Source organism: Chenopodium quinoa, unplaced genomic scaffold (assembly GCF_001683475.1).
Source record: "Chenopodium quinoa cultivar QQ74 unplaced genomic scaffold, ASM168347v1, whole genome shotgun sequence".
NCBI classification, from domain to species: domain Eukaryota; kingdom Viridiplantae; phylum Streptophyta; class Magnoliopsida; order Caryophyllales; family Amaranthaceae; genus Chenopodium; species Chenopodium quinoa.
In genome coordinates this window covers 821,071-840,707 of record NW_018744066.1, presented here as the reverse complement: position 1 = coordinate 840,707, position 19,637 = coordinate 821,071, and the positions used below count along the sequence as shown (strand labels likewise).

Sequence of the window (19,637 nt, the reverse complement as noted above, 5' to 3'; positions counted from 1 at the left end):
AAAAACACCAAATACAGTTGTATATCCGTGTTACAATCAGCAATGACATTGTTGTTGTATACTTTGAAGAAGTTTATTATATCTGATGTAATCTTCCTTGACTTGGTTCAATATAATTCTCACCAAAAAAACAAAGAAGTTTTCCAATCATATATCATATACACTATATTTTTTTTTTAAAATAGTCAGACTTAGTCAATAATTCCGTACTATTAAACCATGGTCTTCATATATATATACAAGTACTACATAATATGTAGTATATCATATAGTGTTTGTGTCTCATACTTCAACTTATATTCCTAGTTTTTTTTTTTTTCATTACATTTAGTGAGTAATCAAAGTACTAAAATTACTTAGTCGCCGGATATTTGAAAGTTAATTAAATTAAGCTAAGTGTACAACAATGGGAAGATCACCATGTTGTGACAAAGCTAAGGTTAAAAAAGGACCATGGTCTGCTGAAGAAGATACAATGCTTGTAAACTTTGTCGCGAAATATGGCAATGGAGGCAACTGGATTTCACTCCCTAAAAAAATCGGTAAGTAATTTAAATACTACCTGTCTACCTCTGTTACATATTAGTTGTAACTTTAAATTTTTTTATAAGTATAGATATTTAATATCTTAGATTTCATGAGGCCTCGAGTTTTAAGCTAGCCTAATGTTTTCGAAACAGGGTTAAATCGATGTGGGAAGAGTTGTCGTTTAAGATGGTTAAATTATCTTAGACCGGATATTAGGCATGATAATTTCACCGAAGAAGAAGATTACATAATACTATCACTTTATCACAACATAGGTAGCAGGTATATATATATGCACAAGTATTTATTTTTATATAATGCTATCATTCATAAGTTTATTTTGAATATTGTTTTGTTGAAATAATATTTCATGGACTAACCATATTGTATGTTTATATGTATATGTTTATATAGGTGGTCAGTAATTGCGTCGAATTTACAAGGAAGAACAGACAACAATGTGAAGAATTATTGGAACACCAAGCTTAAGAAAAAAATATCATCACAAAAATTCAAGAATAATAATATTTCTATGATTTCATCTTACAAAAATACAGATTTTAGTACACTCAATCATCAAACTCTAGGTAATGAAAGTATAATGAGTTCAAGATTAGGTCAAGGTGGCATTTTCGACGTTGGAGAAGGTAAAGAAAATGTTACTCTAAGCTACGACACTAGTAGTGGTTCAAGGACTCCAGAGATTTCAAGCTATTCAGGGTCATCATCAAGTTATGTGGAATTTGATCAAAAAAGCTCGGGATCGATTTCGATTAATGGTGAAGAAGATGAGTTTTGGATGGATTTGTTGTCTGAATCTTTTGATGATGTTGTAGTTGGTTCTAAACTTGAGGAGAAAATCAGTGAGATAGCTTCACTCTTAGATGATTCATTTTGCAATAATGGGTTTTTAATGTAATTTTTATTTTGAATGTACTTTTTAATTAAGGTAGAATTATTCATTACATTATATTGAATTATTTGTAGGCTAGCAAATTCTTATTGGAATGTATAAAAAAAATATTGAAGGTTATAGTTGACAGTGTCGTAATTTACTCATATTATAATATTTTATTGGTTCATGTATGAAATTTCAAATAGTAGCAAAATAGACAAATCATGCATGATGCATGGATATAATATCTTGGTCCACCAAGAAATAAAATCAAAACAATGACCTTGTCAATATTAGGTACCTTAAAAACAGTGGAGTGGATGAGGAAAGTATGTACTACGGAGTATAGAAGAGTAAAGATAGTATTGGATTGGGCGCTTGAGGCATAACATGAAAAAAGCACAACTTGAATGATTGGTATAGCTAGCTAGGCATGACACGTACGACATATCATGTTATTGTGTGTGTCGGTCTTTGGACTTTTATATAGGAGAAACATGACAAGGTATAACACGATATGACCCAATATGACATGATAAGTGTTCTAAAATCAACGAAACTTGGCTAGGCTCGCAAAAATGGCTCGACTAGCACAACACAACGAGTTAGTGACATACTGATCGACATGTGGGCTTGGACCAACTTGTTGAAAATTAAATCATGGTATGAATTGTCAAGTAGCTTGTGTGTTGGGCCAAGTCAACCCCAAAGCACATGAACTTGACACAAGGCACGACCCTCAACCATCGATCTTTAGAGGAGAGGGGAAAGGGCAAGGGGGAGTGAGCTAAGATTTTCATTTCGGATCTTTTAATATTGTAAAGTTTTGGTTTATTAGAAAGGTAATGAAATTAGATCTTTAGAATATTTATTATTTAACTCTTGTCATATTTAGAAAATACACAACATTTTTTTTTTTGGTTTAGAGAGCTACAAAAGGCATGGGTGAGAATCGGTTTTAGGATCATCTGAAAGCGAGAGGGAAGCTCTAACCACTTGAGTTATTCCACACTCTTAGAAATTACACGATGTTCTTGGAAACAGAATACTCCTCGGGGTTAGGGTAATAATATCAAGATGTCCTAGAGGTTAAGTCCAGTGAATATCCGAGTGTCCTTCGGCTTCGCCTTGCTGTCCGAGAACTCGGCCTGCAAAAGAGAGAAGGTTAACTGCCCCGGGGGTGTGACCCGGAAAAGCCCCTCCGATGCTTAAGTCAACAAATGTACTTTCTAGAGAGAGAAAGTAGAGAGAGAAGGAGAGAAAATTAGGAAAAAGTTACCTTCATTAATGATTGAAGAGCTATTTATAGATGTACTTTCAAGTGACAGAAATTGTACTTAGTTGGACAGATTAGGGGTAAATCCGTACTTTGCTCTGACTAATGATGGACTGGATCATGGAGGGGTATTTTCGTAATTCCAAATCAATGGGCTTAGGACAATGGACTTGGCCCAAACACATAACAATAAGGTTTTGCTATTCAAAAGTTTAAGGTTAATTCCCTTCAAAAAAGAAAGTAAAAATAAAAACTAATTCACTCCATATGTCTTAAATCGATTTGTCGCTTAAAACGACCCACCTTATCGAACAAAATTAATACTCCGTACTTCATACTTTGTATAATTGATATGTGAAAATTAGTCATTGACTATCAAATACTAAAAAAAAAAACCATCCAGGGTGTTAACCACGTTCCATAACAAATAAACTACAAATTACCAATTTCACATACTATTATTATTTATATAAATCAAAGTATATTGTATATTCCTTTTTCTAAATATTCCCCAAAATCAACAAACACTCACTCCCAAATTCTTCCCTCTTTCTTTCTGTAAAAAAGAGGAGAGAGAAAACAATAATGGATGCTCATCTTCCAAAAGAGACTAAGGAGTTGGCCAAGAAACACAGGTTCAAGTCCCTTAAACGGGTCGATTTTGACCCGGATCAACGACTTGATACGACCCCTTTTGGAGCTGAATATGGGTCCTTGGAAAATGGGTTGACTTACTATGTTCGCTGCAATCCCAAACCCCAAATGAGAGCTGCTCTTGCTCTTGCTGTTAAAGTCGGGTATGTCTGTTTTCTTACCCATTTTTCTAATTTTACTTCTAAATAACTGGAGTATATATTATTAATTTCATTACCCATTTATTTTCTTGATCACAGTAATTTTCTTGAAAAAAGATAAATATTATTGGTTTCAGTCTTGTAAATGGCTTAGTGGGGTCCATTATATATTTTTTTTTATTAAATTTGAAATCATAGTATTATATGATAAGGAGTATTAATTTAGAAATGCACGACAATAATATCCATTGGTATTGTATTTTCTTTGTTAGAAGTAATGCCGACTATATGCGTATCACTCTTATAAACTTTGAGACGTTGTTGTTATCTTGTAAATTATTGATTGGTTGTACCATGTGTGATTTGTCGGTACGACTATGAAATATGTCCTTGACTAAAGTATGGAGTAACATGGTAAATTCTGGGGAAAAACCACTAATGCCCTTATTGAATGATTAAAGTTGGCATAGTCTTAGAGAATGGTACTTATGATCTTGGATCAAATCCCGTCTACATGTTTATATTGTGGGTACGGTGTACGTGTATCCGTGTATGTGTACGTCATCACTTTGATGCTGTTCATGTTTACTTAGGATTAAATCTTGTTTATGTTATTGTTAAGAAAAGCAGAATTGAATTTTTTCCAATGTACTAAAACTGAGTTTGTGATTGAATGAATACAAAATGATGTTATGATCTACTTTATACAAGATTTCATTACATCGAGAATGTAAGAAAATTTCTGTCATATTCTTTTGGAATCTCCATTTGAAGCCTAACTAATTCCCTTAAATCAAGGAATCTGTTATATCTGTTAAAACTGATCATAGTTTGTTAGAGGAGTATGGTAATACTCATTAGTAATGTTACTCATTGATGCTAATCAAATAACATAAATGGGGATGAATGAAAAGAATTTTCGTGCGAAATATTACTGGGTGGTAGGCGTGATCAATGATCTTTTACATTATTTCGTGCTTACGTTTTTTTTTTCTCTCGTTGTTATTAAGCTCCATTATGTATACTGCATGTGTTAGTTGTCACCTATTACACATTAGAGAAGAAAAGTGATAATAAATACTTTAGAAGTTCGAGAAGCTACTTCTCCCATTACCACTTGGTTTTGGGACGGAGCCTCACTTGAGCTTGTAAGTGGTCCAACTCTCCTTTGAGCTTTGTCATGGGTAACGCTTATCCTTCTTTGATAAGCTCTTAGAACATTAGTCATTTACAAAATTTGTTTGATATTGGCAGCTCTATTTTTGAAGAGGAGAATGAACGAGGAATTGCTCATATAGTTGAACATCTTGCTTTCAGCGCTACTAAAAAATACACAAATCATGATATTGTAAAATTCTTGGAAAGTATAGGGGCTGAGTTTGGTGCATGTGGAAATGCTTACACAAGTTTTGATGAGACTGTTTATGAGCTGTTTGTTCCTATTGACAAGCCTGGGATATTGTCTGAGGCGATTTCCATTTTATCAGAGTTTAGTTCTGAGGTTTCTATCAATTTTTTCCATCCTGTCTTCTACTCTATTAGTCTGTGATATCAATGTCAAATGTCAATAATTTTCTGTGTTTCCTTCATTTACTTGCAGATTCGGATTTCAGAAGAGGACTTGGACAAAGAAAGAGGAGCTGTCCTTGAAGAATATAGACAAGGCAGGGATGCTAGTGGTCGCCTGTCAGAAGAAACCTTTGCTTCAATAATGAAGGGTTCCAAGGTAAGCTCGGAAACTACAGAACAATGAGTATACTGTCTTTCCTTTCACTTGGATTAATAAAGAAAGTTCTGATAAAATAAGCCACTTTAAGGGTTCTTTTCTAGTAGTTTACCAGTGATTTATATCATGTAAATAAACTGCAATGAGAAGCTTCTTGAAGAGCACTGTCAATTGGTATCTAAAAGTATTGCGAAATGTGAAAATAAGAAATTGTTTGGGCAAACTGAAATTGAGGAAAAGAAAGTAGAATGTGGCTTTCTGTTTGAAAAAAAGTGGAAGTTATAATAGTGAATGAAGTACTCTAAGTTATATGATCTGAGAGTAGATGCATCCTGTAAATATTAAGTGTATCACGAATCAAACTAGCATCTATCTTGTACTATCAATCCCTTGCAAAAATCATCCAACGTATATGTGTAGTCTGCTGAAGTTAATAGCCAAAAAATTCTTTGTGGTGGTGGTTGTGGCTGGGAGGGGAGGGTGATTGCAGGGGGAGTTTGAGGATTCCCAATCATTGTATTGCTAGCTCCTGTGTACTTTCTTGATCATTTTTTATTTATGGTGTTGATGATGTGGAGGAATTTGTCTTAGAAGGTACCTCATTTCCCATAGTTTTGCTTTCATTTTTTTTTTATCTTAATATTGGTAGATTTTAATAATAAACTGCTAGAAGCCTAGAACCCTTTGTGCATATTATTTCTTACAATGACAACAAAATATACTCAGCTTAGCCTTGCTTCTGAAAAGTGTAGAGTACTGTAGTGGCTGTACCACTTTGATAGTATTCATAGGAAGTGTTTTTGACATATGTAAGTAAGATCTTTTACAGTGTTGGAGAAATCTGTAATGTGAAACTTTTTTGTTCTGCATAAAGTCTGGTTTTTGCTGCTAAAGCTATATCATTGTTGGGTCTTGAAGGCTTACTGAACAATTATATAGTTAATGGAACCTTTTGTTTTGTTCTGTTTTTGTTTTTGTTTTTTTTTTTTTAAAATTATTGATTTAAGTTTTCTTTCTTATAATTTTGTAATAGTAGTTGATCCTATCAAATAACTTCTATGTGTATGTTGCGCTTTGCATCTTTTTCCTCAATTTCAAGAAATACTAGCAATATGAAAATGTGAGTTTGATATATTTTTGTGTTGGTACTTTGATCGGACACAGTATGCAGACCGTTTGCCAATTGGGTTGGAAAGTGTGATTCGGTCAGCTCCTGCAAAGATTGCAAAGCAATTTTATAAGAAGTGGTACAATTTACAGAGCATGGCAGTAATAGCAGTTGGCGACTTTCCTAATACAGAGGTTACATCGCTTTAATCTTATGAAAATAATTGATTAGTTTTGTTTTCTGGTCAAAATTAGCTATGAATAAATTTACTTATCTGCTTGATCTCTCTCAGAGTGTTGTTGAGTTGATAGCCCAGAAATTCGGCCATATTAATTCACCAAAGCCTCAAATAATTTCCCCACGGCCTAAGATTCCATTTCACGGTGAAACACGGTTTTCGTGCTTAGTTGAACCAGAAGCATCAGGAGTTAGTACTTTGTCTCCATAATTAAATAAATACTTAAAATGCCAATTGACTGTATCTTTTGATGTGGTCTATGTTTGTTGACAACAGACTACTGTGGAGATAAATTGGAAGATGTTAAATGATGAGCCTAAGACCGTAAGAGACTATAAAGACTGGCTCATTGGAGTAGTGTTCCGTTCAGCTTTGAACCGTAGATTCACTAAAATATCTCGGAGAAAGAATCCACCCTTTTTTGTATGCTCCGCTGCAGAAGTGGAGTTGGTTCGTCCAGTTAAAGCCGTCCAAATATCTTCATCTTGCAAAGAAAAAAGTATACTTGAAGCCTTGACATCAGTGCTAACTGAGGTATGTCTGTATGATCATGTCTGTATTGCCCTGGCTAGTTGACTGATTATCTGATTCATTTTATTTCAGCTTGCAAGGGTTAGGTCACATGATTTCTCTGAGCGTGAGATATCAATTGCCTGTGCCAATATCATGGCAGAAATGGAGTCTGCTTATTTAGAGCGTGAGAAAATGCAATCAAGCACCTGGCGGTATCAGTATCTGCAGGTAAAAGCAGTTCTTCTGTTTTTCTCCTCTATATATATATATTTCAAACTCAGCTTTTACCAATTTATATCTTTTGCTTTTCTTCTGTCTACCACCTTACCAATTCCTGTATGTTGTTCAGCATTTTCTTCGAGCTGAAGCTGTTCTTGGGCTTGAGTTTGAGGCTCAGCTTTTTAAAAGTATTCTACCTCGTAAGTCCAGATCAAATGCTTAAGTTTTCTGGTTTTTCTATCTTCTGGAGATAAAGTCTCATTACAATCTATCAAATCTGAGCAGAGTTATCAGCATCAGAGGTTTCCAGGTATTCTGAGAAGTTACAAATGTCAGAAAGTTCTGTTATAATTATAACTGAACCTCGAGCCACAGTAACAGAGAAAGATCTTAAGGATCTTGTGTCAGAGACAAATTCTCTTGAGGAGGAAGGAAAAATTTCTCCTTGGGAGGATGATATCATTCCAGAAGAAGTTGTTCAGGTGAAGCCAAATCCGGGGTGAGTTTCACACTAAAGCATGCTGCATTAGAAGCTATCATCGAATTTCCTCTATGTAATATCTTTTACTTCTGGCTAGAGAGTACAAGACACAAAAGTAGAGTTTTTATGTGAGTTAGGGCTAAGTAAGGCTGGCAATATTAGTCATCTGAATATATTATCAATGATTGAAAATGGAAGCAACAAGATCTAAAATCTGCTGTGATTAGATTTTATTGGAGAAAAGCAGTCTCGTTTTAGACATTTTGGCCTATTACTCTATCCTATGGTATCTTTTAATGGTATAAAATACGATGACTGGAGTCCATTGTATTCTATTTCTTAACCACAAGTAGCTTTATTATGATTTTGGATTTGTAGGTTTCTAGGTTCATTAAATAACAATGCTGCTTTACGCCTAGTAAGTATGAGTGGTTATTGTCCATCTGTGCTGCAGATCTTGCCCAACAAATCAAAATTCTTGCTACTATATGATACCTTTCTCAGTTGTGGTAGTTTAGGCACTTTTAATTCAACTCCAGGTCTTCTGTTTATTCAGGAAAGTTGAGAAAAAATCTGAATATCAAGATATTGGAGTTACTGAATTAGTTCTGTCAAATGGAATGAAGGTTTGCTACAAATGTACAGATTTCAAGAATGACCAGGTATAACTTAAACTACTAGTCTATAATGCTGTAAAATCCATAAACTCTTTATCTCTTGCATATCATGCATACCAACAGGTATTGCAATATTCTTATTTACATAATATGCCAGAGGAGGGTGATATAAATCCATAAATACGATCATCGTTGGAAATTGATGATTACATCTTTGAGTATCATCCTACAGCCCTTTGTTGTGCGACAGCGGAAGCAAAGGTCGTAAACAAACAAGAAAACAATAAAGAAATTCAATGCAAACAATAAGAACAACACCAAGAATTTACGTGGTTCACTATCGATGTGATAGCTACGTCCACGGGCACCGAGATCGAATGATTTCACTATAAACTGCAAAGATTACAAAGATGATTCTTGTATTTCTCAAGAACGGCTCTCACTCTCTCTCTCTTAACCCTTATACTAATATTAGGGAGGTTTTATATTAATCCCTAATTAAAAGATACTTGGGCAAAAAGATAATAAAATAAGATAACCTAAAACCGCAAAATCCGCGTTCCGTATTTTTCCTTCTCCGCCCGGTCAGACCGGGCAAGGTCTGCCCGATCGGGCGCGAGAAGAAAACTCCATACGAATGCTTCAACGTATCCAACCCCCACCGCCCGGTCAGACCGGGCAAGGTCTGCCCGATCGGGCGAAGGCTCGCCCGGTCGGGCGAAGGCTCGCCCGGTCGGGCGCGAGAGCAGCTTCTTCAACGAATTTGCCAGGCACCTCTTCTTCTTCCGCCCGGTCAGACCGGGCAATGTCCGCCCGATCGGGCGGACAAAGCTACGAAGTACGAGTCACCTAATATACTTATCAACAATCTCCACCTTGACGAGAACTCGTAGTCAGCAAACGACCCCATCAAGACATAGTGAAAAAACATCTCAAGCCAAACCCGATGCAGGACTCATGCATAAGCCATACATCCCGATAAGTCTTCAACCAAGACCCATCACATACTCGTCTCCAAGTATAACAACTCATAATGCTCCACCTGCATCACAAGCCCCGGGCAAGCTCCACCTTAATGCCAACACACCTACACCAGGAGCTCCCCAACTTCGCCCCTCAGGGCCTACTACATCACGTAGTAATCAATATTTAGCAAGTCTAAGCAATGTTTAAACTTGCTAAACGGAACAGGCTTAGTGAAGAAATCAGCCGGGTTGTCAGCAGTCCCAATCTTCTTCACCTTAATCCTCTTGTCAGTACGTAAGAAATGATACCTGACATCAATGTGCTTCGTCCGATCATGGTGTACTTGATCTTTAGCTAAGCAAATCGCACTTAGACTATCACAATACACTGTAGCAAAATCCTGTGCAATACCCAGTTCACCTACTAGGCCTTTGAGCCGAATAGACTCCTTAGCTGCAGAAGTTAGAGCCATATACTCAGCTTCAGTAGTTGACAACGTAACTGATGACTGCAATGTAGACTTCCAACTAACCACAGAACCACCCAAAGTGAACACATAACCAGTCACAGACCTCCTGGTATCCACATCAGCTGCATAATCAGAATCACTGTACCCAGTGACCAAGCATTCCTTACCATTCCCGTACACAAGACCAATATCAGCTGTCCCTCTCAGGTAGCGAAAAATCCTTTTCACCCCTTGCCAGTGTTCCCTCCCAGGTCGAGCCATAAACCTGCTTACAACACTAACAGCATGCGCAATATCCGGCCTAGTACAGACCATAGCATACATCAAACAACCAACCGCGTTTGCATATGGAACTCTAGACATATAAGACAACTCCTCCTCTGATTGAGGTGACATAGACAAAGACAACTTACAACTAACAGTAGTTGGCGTACTTATAGGCTTCGATTTTTCCATCCCAAAACGAGACAAAATCTTTTCAATGTAGCTTTTCTGAGTCAAGAAAAGCTTACCTCTAGCCCGATCCCTGTAGATCTCCATACCCAAAATCTTCCTAGCTGCACCCAAGTCTTTCATGTCAAACTCCGAGTTAAGCATCTCCTTTAATCTAGCAATATCAGATTTATTCTTTGTGGCAACCAACATGTCATCAACATATAACAAAAGATAAATCATGGAACCATTATCCAGCTTACTATGATACACACAGCAATCATATGAATTCCTGTCAAAACCTTGTGAAACCATAAAAGAATCAAACCTTTTGTACCACTGTCGGGGGGATTGCTTAAGTCCATACAATGACTTTAGCAATCTGCAGGCATAGTGTTCCTTTCCAGGAACTTCGAATCCTTCGGGCTGCTTCATCAGAATCTCCTCCTCCAAATCGCCATGAAGGAAGGCCGTTTTAACATCCAACTGCTCCAGCTCAAGATCAAAATGTGCTACAATTGACAATAACACACGGATAGAAGTATGTCGAACCACAGGTGAGAATATCTCAACAAAGTCAACCCCTTCTACCTGACTGAACCCCTTAGCAACTAGCCTAGCCTTAAAACGTATTTGCTCAGTTTCCGACAACCCTTCTTTCTTCTTGTAAATCCATTTACAACCCACAAGCTTCCTCCCTTCCGGTACCTTTACCAGTTCCCACACTCTGTTCTTGTAAAGGGACTGCATCTCTTCACCCATTGCGGCAAGCCATTGCGCAGACTCACTACAACTAATTGCTTGTTTATATGTGGCAGGTTCAAATGACTCTACATCATCAGCTACACTCAATGCATAACCTGTCATCGCATCAACACAGCAATTTCTTCCCTCCATCTCTTCAATCAATCTAACAGGCTTCTTGATAACTCGTTTAGGCATCTCAAGAATGGTGTCAGGTTGACTAGATGACCCCTGATTAGATTGCTCCACCTCATCCCCAGAGTTAGAATGAGTAGGAGTAATCTCAGGTTCAGGAGTACCCGGCACTGGAACATCAGCATCATCATCAATATATTGTACCCGAGGTAAATCAGCAATGGTAGACTGATGTACCTCAAGTACCCCATCTGTCTGTAATAAATTGTCTCCTTCCCTTCTCAAATCTGAAATCTCTGCATTTTTAATTGAATACATGGTGTTTTCATCGAAAGTAACATCCCTACTAAGAATGACCCGACCCTCCGAAGGTGAAAAAATTCTAAACCCCTTCACACCATCCCCGTACCCAACAAAACACCCCTTCTTGGCTCGTGGATCCAGCTTACCCTCAATAACATGATAATAAGCAACACAACCAAAAATCTTCAAATTCGAAAAATTAGGCAACTTACCACTCCAGATCTCAAACGGAATCTTGGAATCAATTCCAGAATGAGGACCCCTATTAATGACATAACAAGCTGTTAACACAGCTTCACTCCAGTACCTCCTCCCAAGCCCTGCATTGGAGAGCATGCATCGGACTCTCTCTAGCAGTGTCTGATTAACCCGTTCTGCTACACCGTTCTGCTGTGGTGTCTTCCTGACAGTATGATGCCGACCTATACCCTCATCTGCACAGAACTGATTAAACTCGTCTTTGCAAAACTCTAGCCCATTGTCCGTTCGTAGCTTCTTGATCTTCCTTCCTTGTCGATTTTCCACCAAAGCTTTCCATTGCTTGAAAACTTTGAAGGCCTCATCCTTTGACTTAAGCAACCTAAGCCATGTGTATCGGGACTTGTCATCAACAAATGACACAAAATAGTGGTAACCTCCCATACCTTCAACTCTAGATGGACCCCAGCAATCTGAATGGATGTAATCGAGCACTGCATCAGTAATGTGAGCACCCTTGCTGAACTTTGACCTGTGTTTCTTACCAAACACACAATGCTCACAAAATTCAAGGTTGGCAACCTTGACCCCGGATAGAAGACCCCTCTTGGACAATAGCTGCATCCCCTTCTCCCCCATATGACCAAGCCTCATGTGCCAAATCTTAGTCATCTCCTGGTGAGATACAGATGCGCAAACCGCAGAACTAGGCAGTGTAACACCCTCAAAAACATAGAGGGTGTTCCTTTTGATACCCTTAAGTACCAACTCAGAACCTCTGAAAATACACAACTCCCCATCTGAAAACACACCATTGTACCCCAAGTCATCCAGGGTACCCAATGAAATCAGATTCTTTCCTAAAGCAGGAACATGCCGTACATTAGTCAAAGTTAACCTCCGCCCATCAACAGTCCTCAACCTCATGGAACCAATACCTGTGACCTTACATGGAGCATTGTTACTGACTATAACCATACCCCCATTGCGAGGTTCATATGTATCAAACCAATCTCGACGTGGACACATATGGAACGAACACCCCGAATCTAGAACCCAGTTATCAGATAAATCATCAGACCTAGCAGAACTGACTAATGCTAAATCTTCCTCTGAATTATAGCTCTCATTCGGTTTCTCTTCAACTACAGCAGCCTGGGACTTGTTTTTCCTCACCGGACAATTATTCCTAAAGTGACCCGGTTCTTTACAGTAATAACATGTTTTAGTAGTAGTTTTACTAGATCCATCCTTGCCGTTTCCAGCACCCGACCCAGCATTGTTCCCCTTGTTAAACCCCTTATTCTTTTTAGACTTTCCGGACTTAACAAATAACCCACTACCATTATCCCCATTATCACTCGTAGCTTTCATTCTGAGTTCCCTAGTATGAAGTGCTGCCTTCACTTCTTCTAAGGTTATAGAATCCTTACCAACAACAAAAGACTCTACAAAATTCTCAAAGCTAGACGGTAGAGATACAAGTAAAATCAACGCAGCATCCTCATCATCAATTTTAACATCTAAATTACGTAAATCAAGCAAAATAGAGTTAAGTTTTTCTAGATGTTCCCGTAAGGAAGTACCTGACTGCATCCGGAGGCTAAACAACCGCTGTTTCAGTAATAATTTGTTGGTCAACGACTTAGTCATATACAATGACTCCAGCTTCAGCCACAATCCAGCCGCCGTTTCCTGATCAGCAACCTCCGTGATGATTTGATCATCAAGACTAAGTAATATGGTAGAGTGTGCCTTCTCTTCCATAACTTCTAACTGCGAGTCAGTCGGTCCGTCTCCTGACTCCGAAGTAGTACTCTTTGGAGCCAACGGACGCCATATCTGCTGTTGTTTTAACAGAGCCTTCATCTTAATTTGCCATAGCCCGAAACTATTTTTCCCGGTAAACTTCTCAATTCTTATTGTTGAATCTCCTGCCATTGTTATCTTCAAGAAACTCTCCAAGGATTGAACCTGAGCTCTGATACCAATTGTTGTGCGACAGCGGAAGCAAAGGTCGTAAACAAACAAGAAAACAATAAAGAAATTCAATGCAAACAATAAGAACAACACCAAGAATTTACGTGGTTCACTATCGATGTGATAGCTACGTCCACGGGCACCGAGATCGAATGATTTCACTATAAACTGCAAAGATTACAAAGATGATTCTTGTATTTCTCAAGAACGGCTCTCACTCTCTCTCTCTTAACCCTTATACTAATATTAGGGAGGTTTTATATTAATCCCTAATTAAAAGATACTTGGGCAAAAAGATAATAAAATAAGATAACCTAAAACCGCAAAATCCGCGTTCCGTATTTTTCCTTCTCCGCCCGGTCAGACCGGGCAAGGTCTGCCCGATCGGGCGCGAGAAGAAAACTCCATACGAATGCTTCAACGTATCCAACCCCCACCGCCCGGTCAGACCGGGCAAGGTCTGCCCGATCGGGCGAAGGCTCGCCCGGTCGGGCGAAGGCTCGCCCGGTCGGGCGCGAGAGCAGCTTCTTCAACGAATTTGCCAGGCACCTCTTCTTCTTCCGCCCGGTCAGACCGGGCAATGTCCGCCCGATCGGGCGGACAAAGCTACGAAGTACGAGTCACCTAATATACTTATCAACACCCTTGATGCTATCAGGCTTGTCATTGTCTTAACCTGATAGCCCAACCTACATATCTGAGTGGAGCCATTACATGATTAACTAAGACATGATTAAAAATTTAGGATCCCCTGATAATTGAGTAACTTGTGTATGGAGTTAAGAGGACAGAATAATTGTATGTGATGTCACAACTCACAAGATATTTTACTATTGTCATTCATTGTTTTTACTAAGTTCTTAAATAATTGTGATTTCCCTACCTTCCCTCTGCCTTCTCTCTTTTAAAAATCAGAAGGAAAAGGAGCATTAAGCCTTTGGTTAATTAAAAAAGGCTTAACAATCAAAAATAGAAAAAGAGACTGATATAAGCATGTGGCCCGTGGCTGTATAAAAAATTGTATATTCTTGGTTTACTGTCCTTGGGATTTTAAGAACTTTGAAAGAGTAACAACAAAATGGGATTTGACAAAGTCTGCATAGATTCAAAGTGAAGCACTATACTTAAAAAGACTCCATTTCTACAATTTTCATCTCTTTGAAGTAATCTTATTACTCCCCTGATGTTTATCAGTATTGTGTAATTGTGTCACCTTCTTCTCTGTCAATCATGTGTTATCCACTGATTTCTTGTATTCATATATAAGAATATAGTTATATAACTATTCAATTGTAAGAGGACTAACTGAAATTTACCATCATAAAAATTTCATCTGCCAGTACTATATTCTTAAAGGTATTCGTTTGACAGGTTATCTTTAAAGGATATTCTTATGGAGGTTATTCAGAACTTTCAGAAAGTGATTTTCTTTCTTGCATTTTAAGCTCAAGTATTACTGGAGAGATTGGCCAGTTTGGTTATAAACCAACTGTTTTAGAGGATATGTTGGCTGGCAAGAGAGCTGGTGTCTACACAGAGCTTAGCGCATATACTAGAAGTTTCATAGGTGATTGTTCACCTTCAGATCTAGAAACTGCATTACAGGTTTGTTATTGTATTCCCCTTTATGATTTAAAAATTTTGGTGTCATTTACGAGTTTGTGGATGCACAATGATAGTAAGATTACTAAGATTACTATGATACTAGAGTGATTGACTTTCAACAATAATGACCAAATAAATCCCATTCTTCATCCTCAAGTGTGGCAATGGTGGATATTAGATGAATCATCACATGCGTCTTATTTATAGTACTGACTTTCCTAGCTTCTTGCTAAACTCAATCAAATCACAGTTATAGCATAGCTAATTTTACTTTTTCCTCTTATTTTTCCTCATGCTAGCTTGTCTATCAACTTTTTGTGACTTGTGTGGAGCCTGATGAAGACGATATTAAAAGAGTGATACATATAGTAGAAGAAATGATTCGAGCAGATGAAAGGGATCCTTACAGTGTCTTCACAAATAGGGTGACAAGAATTAAATATGGAAATTCTTACTTTTATAAGGTATGATTGTCTGCACATAGCCACAATATTATGCCTCATACCAGATTTTTAATAATGCAGTGTTCATATTCTTTTTGCAGTCACCGCTTGTTAATGATCTTCCAAAAGTTGATCCAAAGAAAGCTTGTGAATATTTTGACTGTAGCTTTAAAGACCCCTCGACATTTACTGTTGTGATTATAGGCAATCTTGATCCAGCTATGATTCATCCATTGATACTAGAGTATCTGGTAAAGCCTGTATTTTGTTTGCTGATAAAAGCAAACATGATCTTGACAAACTTGCAGCATTACATTGTTTGTATTTATTTACAAATGTAGGGTGGAATCCCAAAGCCTTCTGAACCTGTTTTTCATTTCAAGTTGGAAGACCTTAAAGGCTTACCTAGTAGTCCTCCTGTAAACGTAGTAAGGTAATAATGCACAGCAATAATTCAAATTTAACCAACATGAAGACAATCTGACTCTTTTTAGAATCTTTTAGCCTCACCCAAATCTTAATCCTCTAGATACTATTTTATACTGTAGAGAAATTGTTAGAAGTCCCATGGTGGAAGCGCAGTGTTCAGTCCATATATCTTTGAATATAAAGTTGTGCAGTGAGACCCTGGTATGTGAGACTTCTCCACTAAAATTCGGCATTATTCATAGCTAATAACTTTTTTTTTCCCCTTTTCAAATTCCACATTTTGGTGGTTATTTTATTTCTTTTCTTTTTTCATTTTTTGGGGTAAAGCTGGAAGAGATGTGGTTTGCTACATTTTTGAGCCAGCTTCTTCAGACCAAAATGACCCAGGCTCTCCGTTTCAAACATGGAGAGGTAAGTTACACTGAATTTTTTTTTAATTTTTTTTTTACCTTAGTGCATAAGTAAAATAGGTTATGTCAGAAAGTATTATGGCTCCTACATTTTAGATTAATCTAAACACAATTTCTTTTGAGGTGCAGATATATTCTGTAAGTGTTGATTCTAACTTTGGATATAGCAAGCCATCAAAAACTGCTGATTTGGAGGGTGAGATAACCATCGAATTTTCATGTGATCCAAATGTCTCCTCCGCACTGGTGAGTGTAGAGTGTACTTTCTTTTGTGTGATCCTAGAAAACATATGCTCACTTACAATGTGTTTATGACTATGTAAGTTCTTGGCATGCAGGTTGATATTGCTTTAGATGAGACACTGCGTCTGCAAGAGCATGGACCTTCAGAAGAAGATGTTTCCACTGTGCTTGAAATTGAACAGAGGGACCATGAAAATGAACTGCAGGTTTTTCCTTAATGACAAAACTTACACATCTTGCATATACTTCAGTTTTGATGTCCTTGCTTTTCTTATTTACTGCATTATTATTCTCTTATTTATCTTATGTGGCTACAAGTAATAAGCCTTATGATCCATCTTATCTTACCTACTCCCATGTCAATGTTCAATATGATGTTAATGACTCTTCAAAAGCTCTTGCCCAGGGCAGGGTAGGAGGTCCTTGATATGCCAGGCTTTACCCTATTGTAACATAGATATTTTTTCATATATCTGCTATCTGTATACCAATTTTTTCTTAATGCTTCACCACAATTGAGATTCACGGGCAATGTAGTTAGTCATTTGGAGTTAGTCCATTACAGTTCAATGACTGTACTGCCTATATGAGTACTCTTTTTATGTATATAATAGTTCTTCTCTTGTGAGAAACCTGTGCCCTTTTCTAAGTGGTTCATCTTTGCTTTCTTTCAGGAAAATATATTTTGGCTTTTTCAAATTTTGAAGAGCTACCGTTCGAGGTTGTATACTGATAATAATCTGGAATCTACATTTCAGGTCGATACCTATTTGAGCTGAAATCTTTACATATATTTACCTATTTTGTCTATGGTCCCCTCTTCTGCTAAAAGTGAAATCATGGCTTTTACCATTTGTTTATCTTCCATTGGCTTCTCTTTAAACTTAAAAGTTCAAAAGTATGATCAAGTTGTTCCCTATACACAGTATAAAATTTGGAGTGGAACTTGGAAGTCACTCTAGTCACTTTAGTTTTGGTTAAAATGTTAGGAGTAAAATCAAACTTGATTATCTGTGCTTACCGTGGTTGTAAGAACATCCAGCAAAACAAAAAAATGACCACAGGAGCTCAGTTTTCTGTTAATGTCTTACTGCTGTATGGTGCATCTTAATGATTTGTTATCCTATCTTTTTCTTTTTTAATTTATATGCAGTTACTAGACAAAGCGAGAAGCAGGGCTCGACAAACTCTCTCTCCATTAACTGCAAAATGGGCACTGCAGAAAATCTTGCCATACCCTTGTAAACAGCATTATGTCTCATTGACCTTAATACCAGAAACAAATCGTTTTCGTTTACTGAAACACCAACTTAAAACCCAACTTAAGCAAAAATATTATGGTAGATATATGAAGGTATGGTATTTACACTTTCCTTGAGTCTTTTGGCTGCATCTCTTTCTGGTTTTAATTTTTCTTCTGACTATGGTTCGTTTGATTTGTGCAGACTGTGGACAAAGTGTGGAAAGTTTTTGCCAGGAAACACATTTCTCACTAAAAGGTATAAGTCGAGTCGTATGCCTTCCCCAGTCCTTGCCTCGCACTTAAATGACTTTCGCTTCTAGGAAAAGAAATTCACTAGTTCATTCACAACATTCTTACCTATAATTTCTGTTCGTAGCAGGGCTATGCAGCAGCCAACATTACGTTAATATGCCAGTTACTTGAGTATTAGTTCATCCCATTTGTACAGTGGATTCGTCAGCTTTACCTAAGTATAGTTAGATCCTAGATTCTTTTGGGTGCTATGGCATCCACTATTTGACTGAACATGAACTACCATCTTCCTTGGGTTGTGACTAAGATTCACAACGTATATTATTTTCCTTTCGATGATTCTTTAACTGTAATTCTTGGGCGATTTCCGGTATGAATACACAACTGTTACAACATATATGTAATACATTATATTATGCAGCCTATGTTATGAAGACTCTTCAATTCACCTGATGTACATTCATCTCTATTGACACTTTGACAAGAGTATGGTCACTAACTGACAATGACACTTGAACGAATTGAGTTTGACACTTGAACGAATATACGTATCCAACACGGTTGGGGCAAGGTAAAAAACTAAAAAGCTTATAGATGAGATGGATCTATTGTACTGTACAGAGAATGGAGATGCAAAAACTGGTTCTCTGACTTAGGGTAAGGCTGGGCAAGGTGAAAAAGGTCTACAGATTAACTTGGTATTTACAGAATAATGTTTCATACTTGGATAGTGATCTAGCTCCTTGCTCTAATGTTAGGTAGCTCAAGAAAGAATCTTAAAGTACTGTTTCATCTTCAACAGTTATTGAGAATTTGGGATGAGCAAAAGGCCTAATGTTAGGTAGCTCAAGACATGAGCATAAGACAATTCTTTGAAAATTGCTGCAACTCCTTTAGAAACATGCATAACTCATCTACAAAATTTGGGATGATGGTGCTTGAAAAGGAGACTTGATACACAACCAAATTGCATATTAATACTACCTCCGTTACATATTATTTGCAATGATTTAGATATTTTTCTTTTTTACTTTATTTCAAATTATTGCAAATAATATGTTTTATGATATTACGAACTTCTCTTCTGGCACTACTACTAGCTCATCACCTTACCTGAATAGCAGAACTAAACCAGAAAGCCCCAAACAAAAAGTTAATTGCCCCAATAATACAGCCCTTCAAGAATTAAACCAGAAAACTCCAAACAAAAAAGTTCAAACTCGCTAGTCGCTATTACTTTATTCTATTTTTAGCAAACCCTTTTTACTACCTTACCCTGTTACCCTCACACTATTTAAAATACACAATCTATGTTACTCGGACTCTTCATTTTACCTAAAGAACCAGTGCTGGATCCTTAATACTTGGTCATTTAATTTTAGATCAAAAT

The 19,637-nt window shown here is 37.3% G+C and overlaps 2 protein-coding genes across 4 annotated transcripts; both read left to right on the top strand.

Moving 5' to 3' along the window:
• Positions 1-267: 267 nt before the first annotated feature.
• LOC110691103 (transcription factor MYB87-like) lies at positions 268-1,570 on the top strand. Its single transcript, XM_021868037.1, has 3 exons — positions 268-542; positions 681-810; positions 943-1,570. Exons 1-3 carry the CDS (start codon positions 407-409, stop codon positions 1,445-1,447), a joined length of 771 nt encoding a protein of 256 aa, XP_021723729.1. The 5' UTR covers positions 268-406; the 3' UTR covers positions 1,448-1,570.
• Positions 1,571-2,841: 1,271 nt separating this feature from the next.
• On the top strand, positions 2,842-18,704 carry LOC110690890 (zinc protease PQQL-like). 3 transcript variants are annotated; one of them, XM_021867788.1, is made up of 22 exons: positions 2,845-3,496; positions 4,748-4,994; positions 5,094-5,219; positions 6,384-6,521; positions 6,620-6,754; positions 6,842-7,099; positions 7,169-7,306; positions 7,428-7,497; positions 7,583-7,796; positions 8,335-8,440; positions 14,994-15,227; positions 15,527-15,691; positions 15,772-15,921; positions 16,012-16,103; positions 16,219-16,300; positions 16,427-16,510; positions 16,639-16,755; positions 16,848-16,958; positions 17,427-17,510; positions 17,906-18,106; positions 18,198-18,251; positions 18,375-18,704. In XM_021867788.1, the coding sequence occupies exons 1-21, from the start codon at positions 3,285-3,287 to the stop codon at positions 18,246-18,248; spliced, it is 3,015 nt and encodes a 1,004-aa protein (XP_021723480.1). In that variant the 5' UTR covers positions 2,845-3,284; the 3' UTR covers positions 18,249-18,251; positions 18,375-18,704. The 3 variants fall into 3 exon arrangements, with proteins under 3 accessions (XP_021723482.1, XP_021723480.1, XP_021723481.1); XM_021867789.1 differs by having other exon boundaries at positions 18,372-18,704; XM_021867790.1 differs by lacking the exon at positions 6,620-6,754 and having other exon boundaries at positions 2,842-3,496.
• The last annotated feature ends 933 nt before the right edge of the window (positions 18,705-19,637 follow it).